Source organism: Sapajus apella, unplaced genomic scaffold (assembly GCF_009761245.1).
Source record: "Sapajus apella isolate SASKATOON/1434 unplaced genomic scaffold, GSC_monkey_1.0 scaffold46, whole genome shotgun sequence".
NCBI classification, from domain to species: Eukaryota; Metazoa; Chordata; class Mammalia; order Primates; family Cebidae; genus Sapajus; species Sapajus apella.
In genome coordinates this window covers 18,385,253-18,399,216 of record NW_022436986.1, presented here as the reverse complement: position 1 = coordinate 18,399,216, position 13,964 = coordinate 18,385,253, and the positions used below count along the sequence as shown (strand labels likewise).

The window sequence follows — 13,964 nt, the reverse complement described above, 5'->3', positions numbered from 1 at the left end:
TTAATTGTCTCACAGTTCTACATAGCTGGGGAGGCCTCAGGAAACTTATAATTATGGCAGAAAGGAAAGCGGGCCAAGTTTTACATGGTGGCAGGCAAGAGAGAGTGAGTGCAAAGGAGGAACCGTCAAACACATAACCATCAGATCTCGTGAGAACTCACTCACTATCACAAGAAGAGCATGGGGGAAACCACCCCCATAATCCATTCACCTCCTACCGTGTCCCTCCCTCAGCAAATGGGAATCACGGGGATTGCAATTCCAGATGAGATTTGGTGGAAACAGAGTAAAACCCGTATCATTCCGTCCCTGGTCCCTCCCAAATCTCACATTCTTTTTCCATTTCAAAACTAATTATGCTTCCCAATAGTCCCCCAAAATCTTAATTCATTCCAACATTAACCCAAAGTCCAAGTCCAAAGTCTAATCTGAGAGAAGGCAAGTCCCTTCTGCCTATGAGCCTGTAGAATCAAAAACAAGTTAGTTACTTCTAAGATACAGTGGTGATACAGGAATTGGATGAGTGCTCCTATACTCAGTGGGAGAAAGTGACCAAAATGAAGGGGCCATAGACTGCAAGTCCAAAATCCAGTGGGGCAGTCATTAAATTTTGGTGGTTTTCCCTCTCTTTTATTTTTTGAGACAAAGTCTCTGTTGCCCGGGCTGGAATACAGTGGCATGATCTTGGCTCATTCCAGCCTATGCCTCCTGGGTTCAAGTGATTCTCCTACCTCAGTCTCTTGAGTAGTTGGGGCTACAGGTGCACACCACCACACCTGGCTAATTTTTGTATTATTAGTAGACATGGGGTTTTGTTATGTTGGCCAGTCTGGTCTTGAACTCCTGTCCTCAAATGATCCACCTGCCTTGGCTTCCCAAAGTGCATTGAGATTATAGGCATAAGCCACCATGCCGGCCAGTCATTAAATCTTAAGGCTCCAAAATAATCTCCTTTGAATCCCTGTCTCACATCCAGGGCATGCTTTTGCAAAGGGTGGGCTTCCAAGGCCTTGGACAGCTCCGCCCCTGTGGCTTTGCAGGGTTCAGCCTCTGTGGCTCTGTTGAGTGTCAGTAGCTGGTGTTGAGTGCCTGTGGATTTTCCAGGTGCATGGTGCAAGCTGTTGATGGATATACCATTCTGAGATCTGGAGGACAGAGGCCCTCTTCTCACAGCTCCACTAGGCTCAGTGCCTCAACAGGGACTGTGTATCTGGCCAACCCCACATTTTACTTCTGCACTGCCCTAGTGAAGGTTCTCCAAGAGTGCCCTGCCCCTGCTGCAGAATTCTGCCTTGACATCAGGTTTTTCCATACATCCTCTGAAATCTAGGTGGAGGTTCCCAAAGCTCAACTCTTGTCTTCTCACCTGCAGGCCCAACACCACGTGGAAGCTGCCAATGCTTGGGGCTTGCACCCTCTAAAGCAGTGGCTGAGCTGTACCTTGGCCCCTTTTAGCCACCCCTGGAGCTAGAGCAGCTGGGATGCAGGGTACCAAGTTCCAAGGCTGCATTAGAGCAGCAGGGCCCAGCCCAGCCCATGAAATCATTATTTTCTCCTAGGCCCCCAGGCCTGTGATGGGAGGGGCTGCTGTGAAGATCTCTGACCTGCCCTGGAGATACTTTCCCTATTGTCTTCCAATTAACATCTCCTGGTTACTTACACAAATTTCTGTAGCCAGCTTGAACTTCTCCCCAGAAAATGAGTTCTTATTTTCTACCACATAGTCAGGCTGCAAATTTTCCAGACTTTTACGCTCTGTCACCAGTTGAACACTTTGCTATTTAGAAATATTATCTCTCTTGAGTTCAAAGTTCCACAGATCTCTAGGGTAGGGGCAAAATGCTGCCAGTCTCTTTGTGAAAGCATTGCAAGAGGGACCTTGGTTCCATTTCCCAGTGAGTTCCTCATCTCTATCTGAGACTACCTCAGCCAGGACTTCATTGTCCATATCGTTATCAGCATTTTGGCCAAAAGGATTCAACAAGTCTCTAGGAAGTTCCAAAGTTTCCCACATCTTCATGTCTTCTGAACCCTTCAAATTGTTCCAACCTCTGCCCATTATTCAGTTCCAAAGTCACTTTCACATTTTCAGGTATCTTTATAGCAGTATCCCACTCAACCAGTACCAATTTATTTTTTTTTTATTTTTATTTATTTATTTATTTATTTATTTATTTGAGACGGAGTTTCGCTCTTGTTACCCAGGCTGGAGTGCAATGGTGCGATCTCGGCTCACTGCAACCTCCGCCTCCCGGGTTCAGGCAATTCTCCTGCCCCAGCCTCCTGAGTCGCTGGGATTACAGGCATGCGCCACCATGCCCAGCTAATGTTTTGTATTTTTAGTAGAGACGGGGTTTCACCATGTTGACCAGAATGGTCTCGATCTCTTGACCTCGTGATCCTCCCGCCTCGGCCTCCCACAGTGCTGGGTTTACAGGCTTGAGCCACCGCGCCCAGCAACCAGTACCAATTTAATGTGTTAGTCTGTGCTCACACTGCTAAAAAGAACTGCTGAGACTAGATACTTTATAAAGAAAAGAGGTTTAATTGACTCAGCTTCACATGGCTGGTGAGGCCTCAGGAAACTTACAATCATGACAGAAGGGAAAGCAGGCAAGTCTTAATGTGTCGGCAGGTTAAGAGTGAGTATGAAAGAGAAACTCTCAAACATAAAACCATCAGATCTTGAGAGAACTCCCTCACTCATCAGAACGGCATTGGGGGGAACCACCTCCATGATCCAGTCACCTCCTACCAGGTCCCTCCCTCAAAACATGGGGATTATGGGATTACAATTCAAGATAAGATTTGGCTGGGGACACAGAGCCAAACCATATCACCAAAGTAGACAGGCTGTATCCTGGGTCCTAAAATAAGTTTAATCCTTTAAACAGGGATTAAAATCATATAGAGTAAATTACCTGACTTCATTAGAATTCTGTTAGAAATCAAAAAAGTAAGATTTTCAAATATTTTGGGGAAAATTTTCCCAAACAGTAAAAACAAAAACAGAAAACAACCCATTGATCAAAGAAGTTGTCATAAGGGATATTAGCAGATATTTTGAATAGAAATAAAATGAAACCATAACTTAATGAAATTTGTGGGGTTCCCCTAAAACTCTTCTTAGAAATTTATAGCTTTAAATAGTTATATTAGAAAAGAAAAAATATCTAAAATCATCTAAGTTTCCAGCTATAACTAGCATAAAAAGAGCAAGTTAAGGCTGGGCGCAGTGGCTCAAGCCTGTAATCCCAGCACTTTGGGAGGCCGAGGCGGGTGGATCACGAGGTCAAGAGATCGAGACCATCCTGGTCAACATGGTGAAACCCCGTCTCTATTAAAAAAATACAAAAAATTAGCTGGGCATGGTGGCGCGTGCCTGTAATCCCAGCTACTCAGGAAGCTGAGGCAGGAGAATTGCCTGAACCCAGGAGGCGGAGGTTGCGGTGAGCCGAGATCGCGCCATTGCACTCCAGCCTGGGTAACAAGAGAGAAACCCCGTCTCAAAAAAAAAAAAATCGAAAAAAAAGAGCAAGTTAAACCCTGTAAGTAGATAGAAAAGAAATAATTAAAGATGAACGCAAAAGTCAGTGACAGAAAACAGTAAAGAAAAATTAATGAAACCAATAGTTATTTATTTGATCAATAAAAATAATAATACCTCTAGGTAGACTTAAAAAAGAGAGAGAAAAGACACAAATTGCCAGTATCAAGAATGATTCAACGTCATTAAAAGGATATTATTATTGACAATGTTTGTGACATTTTCATGTCAATATTCATGAAGCATATTAATGAATCCCAGAATTGGTATGTTGCAGCCCTAACTCCTTATGTGATGGTATTTAGAGGTGGGACCTTTGGGGAATAATGTTTAGATTACATTATGAATGTGGGTAGGGTCCTCATAAGAGGATAAGAGCCCTTATAAGAAGAGACACTGGAGAGCTTGCCTGCACGTTCTCTCTGCTTGCTGTGTAAGGACACTGAAAAGTCAGCCAGCAAATAGGCAGCTGACTGTAAGACAGGAAGAGCCCTCACCAGAAACCCTTGATCTTGGGCTTTTAACCTCTATAAATTTTTGTTGTTTAAGCCAACCAATGTGTGGTATTTCGTATGGTAGACTTAGCAGAGTAAGCAGATTAAGTGAATATTATGAAATTTTAAGCTAATAAATTTGACATTTTAGATGAAGTGGACAAATTCTTTGAAAGACACAAATTACCAGACTGATGCAGAAGGAATAGAAAACCAGATAGCCACATAGCTGTTTTAAAAAATCAAATTAGTTATTGAAAACTACAGTCCCATATGGCTTTATTGATGAATTCTAATCAGTCATATAATGAATAAATAATACTAATCCCACACAGACTGTACAGAATATAAAGGAGGTGGGAACACTTTTCACTTTTTCTTATGAGGCCAGTATTATGCTGCTACAGGAAAAGAAAACTGCAGATTAATATCCTTCATGAATATTGACATGAAAATGTTTAGCAAGATATTTAAGTTGGGTTTCTCCTTGTGGCGGCAGTGTGAGAGCAGAGTACCAACTGCAGCAGCAGGAGTGATGGCAGGACAAGTATTTTGAAAGTTTCTTCTGCTGTTTGAGTATTGGTTGAAAGGAGTACAGCTAAAACCATAGGCATTATGCTTCCAGAAACATCTCAAGGAAAAGTATTGTAAGTAATAGTTGGTAGCTGTTAGATAGGGCTCTGAAGGGAAGAATGGAGAGATTTAACCAGTTAGCATGAACATCAGAGATAAAGCTGTACTCCCAAAATATGGAGGCACTGAAGTAATTTTGAATGATAGAGATTATTTATTATTTTTATTAGAGAATGGGGTCTTGCTGTGTTGTCCAGGCTTATCTCAAACTCTTCTTCAAGTGATCTTCCCACCTCTCAGTCTCCTGAGTAGCTGAGACTACAGGTACTTGGCACTGTGGCCAGCATCAAGGATTTTTTTTTTCTTATTTAGACATTCTTGGAAAATATGCTGACTGAAACAAATCGTCATTGAAATGGCATCAACATGAACCTGCCCATCTCATTGAAATCTTATATATGTAAATAATTCTTTCATTATTTCTGAAATAATGGAAGTTCTGAAATATTTTATTATGTAAATAATTGTCATATCTCTCTCATAACAAACCAGTGATCTCTAAACTAAAAAGAAAAACTACATTCAGGCGGGATGTGGTGGCTCACGCCTGTAATCCCAGCACTTTGGGAGTCCAAGGCAGGTGGATCATGAGGTCAGGAGATTGAGACCATCCTGGCTAACATGGTGAAACCCCATCTCTAGTAAAAATACAAAAGATTAGCCGGGTGTGGTGGCACGTGCCTGTAGTCCCAGCTGCTCGGGAGGCTGAGGCAGGAGAATTGCTTGAACTCAGGCGGCAGAGGTTGCAATGAGCGGAGATCACGCCACTGCACTCTAGCCTGGCCAACAGAGCGAGACTCAAAAAAAAAAAAAAAAAAAAAAAAATTGCATTCAACTATACACACACACACACACACTTTCTCTCTCTCTCTCTCTCTCTCTCTCTCACTCACTCACACACACACACACACACACCCCTGAAGAGTATATGAAGAATGAGAAAAAAATATGATATGGTACTTGTGTCATACCAAGTAGGGTTTGCACAAAGTGCTTACATTTGAAAATCAGTGTAACAGAATACAAAATAAAATCTGCTCATCTTAGCAGTTCTGGAGAAGATGTTTGAAAGAATTCAAATCCTTTTGTGACTAACAAAATTTTTAGCTAACTAGGAATAAAAGGGAACATTTTCAACCTGTAAAGGTATGAAACTACAGTTAGCATTATTATTATACTTGATAGTGTAAGATAATGCTTTTCCCCTAATATCAAGAACGAGGCAAGGATGGCCAGTGTCTTACATTGTATTCAACATTGTCCAGACAGAAACTCCTGGCTAGTTCAGTAAAGCTGTAAAAATAAATAAATAAATAAATGGCAGGCCAGCCACGGTAGCTCACGCCTGTAATCCCAGCACTTTGGGAGGCCAGGGTGGCCATATCACCTGAGATCAGGAGTTCGAAACCAGCTGGGCCAACTTGGTGAAACCCCATCTCTACTAAAAATACAAAAGTTGCCTGGGTGTGGTGGTGTGTGCCTGCAATCCCAACTACTAAGGAGGCTGAGGCAGGAGAATTGCTTGAACCCGGGAGGCGGAGGTTGCAGTGCGCTGGGATTGCACCACTGCATTCTAGCCAGGGTGACAGAGAAGACTCCATCTCAAAAATAAAATAAAAGGCATACAAATTCAAGAGTAAGAAATAAAACTGTGTATGTGGAAATACTAAAGAATTTAGCAAGGCTGTAGGATATAAGTTCAATATATCAAAGTTAGTTGTCTTTCCTTATATTATCAATTATTAATTATAACACAAATTTTAAAGTGTTATTTTCAGGTCCGTTAAAAATTATGAAGTACTTAGGAATAAATGTATCAAAATATGTGTGAGACCATTACACTGAAAACGATAGGACTTTGCTGAGAGAAAAAAACTTAAAAAGATCTAAATAAATGCAGAAATTTCATGATGTTGGTGGTTTAGATGACTCAAAAATGTTAAGATGTGAATTCTCCCCAAATAGGTACCTTATTTCAAGAATTGTGATAAAGCTGTAGTAATCTATAGGGTCCATATTGCTTGGGGTGGGGGTTGGGGTTGCGGTTTGGTAGTGAGGACTAAGTGCAAAGGGGTACTAGAGAACTTTTTGGGATGATGAGAATGTTCTGTGTCTTGATTTTTGTGGTGGTTATATCGGTTGTATTTGTCAAAACTCAGCAAACCGTGCTCTTAAAATGTGGGTGGATGTCTTATTCTACCTAAAGTAAACCCTTATAAAGTTGATTTTTAAAAAATGAATCCATATTTCACAAGTAGTTTTCCTGATAGATTCTTCCAGTTTTCAGGTGAAAATATTATGAATTACTAAAAACCATCTTCCACATAGCTTTTTGGAAGTGTGACTAATATGTAGTGAACATTTTGTAGTTTTTAATGTATATATAATTCAGTAAAATATAAGATATACACAAACACAGTATTTTGAATGCTTTTTTTTTATTTAGAATTTTTGGAAACTGTAGTCCTTATGTACAGAAAATAATTATTTAAATTTATGTGTTCAATACATTTGAATGTCCTTGTTTCCTATTGGCTTTTAAATCATGGCCATACAATTGATTATAATGGTATACATTCTTCATCTTCAGATTATTTATCAAATCTTTACATATAACCCTTTCCCGGTCATCTAAATGAGTGGTTCTTAGATTTTGAGATTTCATATGATAGTAATATGTTCAGTTATTTTGGGCAATGTCTTAATTATAGCAAATAAGGACATCAAGTGCAAATATTCAGTATCGCTTAACAATGACCATCTTTATTGGAAACAAAATGGAACATAATTTTCAAGCATTGTCATTCTTAAGAAACACCAGACATATTATTGATTGCAGTGTACTAGATGTTGTGCTGAGCATTTAAAATATATTGAGAAGAATAAATTAAAATTTCAGAATATCCTTGTTATATCCGTTTTACAGGAGTATAATCTGAGGCTTAGTAATGTTAGGTAACTTGCTCAGAACAGGATACCTGATTCATAGCTCCACGCTCTTAACATAGTCCAGGCATTTTTACAATACGGAACAATTAACAACCTAAAATGGTGATTTATAATTGCATATTTCTTGGTAAAAGTTTGCCATCTTAGGTCTTTATTTGATAATACAACACAAATGGGAGCTCAGGTAACTTGTTTGGTATTCATATTTTCTCAAACATAGAATAAGCCTGTTAAAGAAACAGCTTTCTTAGTGTTCTTTCATTCTTGATGGGATATTCTGGGTAAACTGATAGGAGTTTCATGCCTTTAGAATGTTTCTGCAGTCCTTTAACTCCTTGTGCATTGGCGGTGTTACTGTTTAGCTCCCTTTTTGGCTGGGAGGGTGCCAAAAAGACATTCCCTGTTCAACTCTTGGCCCTATCCAGGACTCTGATGTTTGATGTTTTACTCTTGTGACAGTATTGTCATTTGTTATTGTCCACAATCCATGTAAACCTTTGTAAATTTACAGTGTCAGTGTCAAGTTACTTAGCTTTTTGCAGGAGTAGTAGGACACTTTGAAATTTTTATGGTTAAAATATGATACTACCTTTACACTTTAGTTTGGGTATTTATGAGAATCAAATGAGGCAATGTAAGTGAAAAGAGTTTGAAAGTTAGAAGTGAAATGACATTTTAGGTATTTGGTGCCTGTTTTAGGTTTTTGGAGCAGAATAATGACACGATACACTTATTTTATTTTAATTTTATTTTATGAGACAGGGTCTCAAGCTGAAGTGCAGGTGGTGCTATCTCGACTCACTGCAGCCTCCTCCTCCTCCCTGGTTTAAGCGACTCTCCTGTCTCAGCTTCTCCAAGTAGCTGGATTACAGGCATACACCACCACACCCTGCTAATTTTTGTATTTCTTTTGTAGCGATGGGATTTTGCCATATTGCTCAGGCTGGTCTCCAACTCCTGACCTCAGGTGATCTGCCCACCTCAGACTACCAAAGTGCAGGGATTAGAGGCTTGAATCACTGTACTGGGCCTGATACACTATTTTAGTTAAACGTTGATATGATACTGGATCCCCAGAATATGGGAAGCAGGGAGGGTAAAACTAGAGGAAGGGAGAACTGAAGTGCGGACAAGATCAAGGTGAGGTTGGTGACTTTCAGAGTGCAGATGTAAGAAGTACTCATTTTGGAGGGAAAAATTAGTATTTCTTGGTGATTAATAAGGGAGAGAAGGAGATGGAAGCTCTTGCCTTCCAGATTAATTAATCCAATCAACATTTGCGTGTGCCTGTTATTTTCCATAATCTGACATAGGCATTTGCTACATAAAGGCACACAGACCTGTATGGGCCTCTAGGTATTGATGGTGTTTTAGGTCTGGGTAGGATGCTGCCTGCATTCATGAACATAGAGAATTTGGGAGCAAGTGCTAGTTTGGGTATTAAGTCAACCTGTCTAGTTGTAAACAAGTTAAGTTCTCTGCCACAGATATGGATATGAAATGTGGCTGTAGTAATTTTTATTTGGTCCTCATGAAATTTGTTTAGGATTATAGACATTTGATTGTAAAGTTCCATTAATGTTTACAGAAACGATATTTTTAGGTATTTGGAAAGATTTATTTTTCTCCGGATAGTGGCAAATATGGTATTTAGTGATCAAACAACGTTGCAATGAAACTTTTGGCTTTTAAGTAATTTGTATTTAGTGTCTTTTGGTTCTATTTCTGGAAGAAAAACATTTCTGAATCTTGCTTGCTTAAATTTAAGTGTTCCATACAGGCTTGTCAATTCTAGTTATTCTCAGTATTGAAATAATAGCATTTAAATAAATTTAGCTTAGATAATTTTTTTCTTTTTTTTTTTTCCCGTTTTTTTCTTTTTCTTTTTTTTTTTTTTTACTTTATAGCAGTAATTCTCCAACTTAAGGGTAAATAGAATCTCCTAGTGGGCTTGTTAAAGCAGGTCACTGGGTTCCATTCCTGGAGCTTCTGCTTCAGTAGGTCTGGGGTGGAGTTGGAAATTTGCATTTTCAGCAAGGTGGTACTTATGTTAAGAATTACTGTTACATAATAGGGAATAAGATTATATCATAGGACACCACAATTTAGCTTCTAAAAAATAAAGACTATTAACACCTAAGAAATAAACTTAATTTTCATAAATATACAACTCAAATCCAAATCTCCTTAGGATGTGATAATAAAAGATTTTTATCATGGTCTTTCCTAAAATTTTATTGTTCTAATTTATTTAGCAATAGAATAAATTAGAAAAATGTCCTTAAAATACATTAAAGACATCGTAAGTAGTGTTCTCTATTTATAAGAAAAAGTTGAGTATTTAGAAATATTTGAAATAATATAATTCACTTACCCTTATACTTTTCCTTGCAGTTAAAAATCAGACTTCAGTTTTAAAAAATGTAATACCTACAGTGAAAACCCAAAAGCACCCATTCATTAAGAGGTAGTTGGTTTTGTTTTTTACCCTTTTTCCACCTACCCCATCAGCCCCATGGTTCCCTCAAGTTCAAAACCCAAAACTCGTTTAGGATTAAATGTGACAATATGGTTAATGTAGTTTGTCAACCCAAATTAGTTTCAGTATTTTAAAAAAGAATCTTATGTTTTTTAGCTAATGGGAATGACAGCAAGAAATTTAAACGAGATAGACCTCCCTGTTCGCCTTCCCGTGTTCTCCATCTTCGAAAAATTCCATGTGATGTCACCGAAGCAGAGATCATATCATTAGGTCTACCATTTGGCAGAGTAACTAATCTTTTGATGTTGAAAGAAAAAAGGCAGGTATGTAATATTTAAAGATTGACACAGAGTGATTATCTCTAGGTGTTAGTGTTACTGATAATTTTTATTTTATTAAGCTTTTCTGTATTTTTAAAATTTCATACTATGAACATAAATTAGTTTTAAAAGTAGATTTTCTTGGGGGAATTGTAACAGGAAGCAACAAACAATAAGTTAATCTTTTTTCTTAACAAGAAACAAATTTTACAATTTTATTTTTTAGTTAATTTGTTTTTAATTTTCTTTGTATTACACAGTGGTTTATCAAATGTCCTATGATTAGCAGAAAACACTCATAGATACAAATTATACCTCATTTGGCAAATTAAAGGACAGTTAAGTTTTCAAAAATCTCGATAAAAATGTATTGTCAAAAGACAAAATCACAACACATGTAAACATGATTTGATTGGCTTTTATTTGTGATTCTAGAGCTAAGCAACACCTCAATCTGTAAAATAGAATGAATGTTCCACTGGGCAAGACAGAACCGTTGGTTTTTTTTTATAAGGTGGTAACAAGGAAGTGACAATTGTTTAAAAAGTGAATTTGTTAACATCAGGTTATTGCATTACTTTTCCTGTAAGGGTTAGAGCAGAGGGAATTTATTCTGCTGATTCAGGTAGGCCACACTCTTTCTGACTGGTTGCTGTAAATCTCTTGTTTTCAGGAAAAACTGGTTTGTTTGGGGATTTACCTGCTATGCTTTGCCTGGGTGACTCCATTTTGATTTGGACTGGTCTGCTGGGGCATAGTACAGGAGGCTAGTCCAAAATAACATCCTCTCAAAAAGTTTAACAGAATATTTTAGATATAGAATTAATATGTGGCTTCTTTCATAATTCTAAAGAGAGTGTAAAAAGTCTTCATTTGAGAAGTGCACAGGTTCTTAAGATGAATAAGGGAACTTGTTTCTGTGGTGACCATGACAAAAAATATAATACTTGTCATGTTGATTTTAATAATTGTATGTCCTCTTGTTCCAACTCAGACCCCACTGGGATGAATTCTTTAGTTCTTTCCAAGTTTTTGGTTGTCCTAAAAATATTTTACACTGTTCATTACTGTAAAGAAGAGGACAACAAATCTAGGCCCTAGGTATTTTGTAGTATATTGTGATGTATATTACTGTGTTTCTTCTGCTATTGGTAAATAATAAGTTTAAGAAACATTGTAAATACATTTATAAATAAATAGATTGGCAAGCATTGGGCGTGAAAGAGGTTGGATGATGATGTCTAACTGAGTTCCCTATCTTTAGTAAATTAATTAATATCCTCTTTAATTCAGATGAGGTTACCAACATTTGGAGAAGTAACATGCCTTAATATTTGGCCCTTGTCGTAGTTCCACATTTGTCTTAAATCCTTTGGAGACAGTGCATTCCTGCAAATTAGATCTTTTTTTTTTTTTTTTTTTGAGACAGAGTTTCACTCATGTTACCCAGGCTGGAGTGCAATGGCGCGATCTCGGCTCACCGCAACCTCCGCCTCCTGGGTTCAGGCAATTCTCCTGCCTCAGCCTCCTGAGTAGCTGGGACTACAGGCACGCGCCACGATGCCCAGCTAATGTTTTGTATTTTTAGTAGAGACGGGGTTTCACCATGTTGACCAGGATGGTCTCGATCTCTTGACCTCGTGATCCACCCGCCTCGGCCTCCCAAAGTGCTGGGATTACAGCCTTGAGCCACCGCGCCCGGCCTCATGCAAATTAGATCTTTAACAATTGCTGCTATTGAGAATAGTATGGTTTGTATGATTTGAACAGAGACAACAAGGCCGTTTCTAATGGCTACCTGCCTGTAAAAGGCCGAGCAGGCAACATCATAATTTTCTTTGTCTCTGCTACTGGTTCTGGGTTTATCTTATCGGTAAGATAACCGTGTTATGTTAATTGCTTGTGTTTTGATGAAAAATCCTGTTTAGAAAATGTCTTTTTAGTAATACACTTTTAGTAAGAGATTCTGATTTGAGTCACTAGAACCACTCATAAGTGATAACCTTTCCCACGGCATCTGAAGGGTGGAGTGTTGGGGGCCAAATGGGGATTATTTTTACCAGCCTTCCTCTGGGTAGTGACTTTTGGCTGTCTCTCCACTCCATACTATGAAAATTGGATTTTTTGACTAGATACTTAAATAAAATGTAAGTAATTACTGGACTCCTTGTGGAAAACATTATTTTTACATATGAAATTTTAGGTTCTATATACTTTAAGAAAGAAAATACTGTGACAAGAATCATGTATTCTAAATACATTGTTTAGCTTTTCCTTTATGTGACTGATGTTAGAAATTGAGTTTGTTCTTAACATTTAGAAAGGAGATTGCAGAAATATGCCCAAACAGTGAATATTATTGTTTACAAATTGTTTGTTGGAAGATGATTTAAATATAGTTAGTTAGAAACTAGCTAGTTGCCATAGCTATTTCTCCTGCCTTGATCATTTTTATCCTATTGTCTTAGAAAAATTAGAAAAAATACATTATTGACACAAGTGGATAATGGCTTCAAAGTGCATCATGGATATTTTTACCTTTTAAATAGTATAAATGACTTGAAGTCAATTTTGCTCTTTTAAAATGGTGGAATTTTTATTTATTTGGAGAGTTTTGTTTATTGTGGGTTGATTTGTGATGTTTCATCCACTGTCACATGGCTAACATCACTGTTTTGTAGAACATTGGTGGTTCATGTGGAGCATTTCATTGGTTCAGTTGTTACATTTGGTTGGTACAGTTATACATTGTGTTTAACATCTGTCCAGTTAATATTGTTTTTCTAGACTTTATGTGGAAACATTTGACAAGGTAATTATAAACAAAGAAATAGTTTTAATTTAGAGATATTTGCCATTTCATGTGTTCAGTAAAGTTTATTGTTAACAAATGAATATTTTATAAATTGTAAATGTTTTATACATAACTTGAAGTGGTTGATAAATGCTTGCTAATTAAATACTCTTGTGGCTGGGTATGGTGGCACTTGCCTCAAAGATTGCTTGAGTCTGAACATTCTGAGCTGTAGTGTACTGAGCCGATCTGGTATCAGTATGATCCAGGCTGCTTAAGGAGGGTGAACGGGCCCGGATCAAAACCCAAGCAGGTCAGAACTCCTGTGCTGATCAGTAGTGAGATAACGCCTGTGAATAGCCACTGCATTCCAGCCCAGGCAACATATCAAGACCCCTGTCTCTTAAAAAACTGGATGGATGAATGAATGAATGAATAAATAAATAAATACCTTCTTCTGTAGTAAATAAGGAATTGGATTGTCTAGAAATTTGTGTTGATTTGGATCAGGAATGGTTTCTGCATTTTAAATTTGAGATGTTCTTACAGGTGGTTTTGAGGACTCAGAATGGTTAATGTCTATAGTTTATCTTTCTAACTAACCATTAACATAGGGGGACAGAGGCTGGGCCCAGTGGTTCACTGAGCCTGTAATCCCACCACTTTGGGAGGCTGAGGCAGGAGGATTACTTGAGCTGAGGAATTCAAGACCACCCTGGGCAGTATAGTGAGACCTCATCTCTAT

General features: G+C 38.1%; 1 protein-coding gene across 9 annotated transcripts in view; it reads left to right on the top strand.

Annotated features, from left to right (window-relative positions):
- The window catches only part of PTBP3 (polypyrimidine tract binding protein 3), a 116,662-nt gene that overhangs the window by 49,641 nt on the left and 53,057 nt on the right, over nt 1-13,964 (top strand). For 7 of the 9 annotated variants that reach the window (XM_032240362.1, XM_032240361.1, XM_032240360.1 and 4 more), the window contains one exon: nt 10,259-10,428. The exons of the other annotated variants lie outside the window; for them this stretch is intronic. In XM_032240362.1, coding sequence (XP_032096253.1) covers nt 10,259-10,428 — 170 coding nt within the window. The remainder of the gene's footprint in view (nt 1-10,258; nt 10,429-13,964) is intronic. 9 annotated transcript variants of the gene reach the window in all.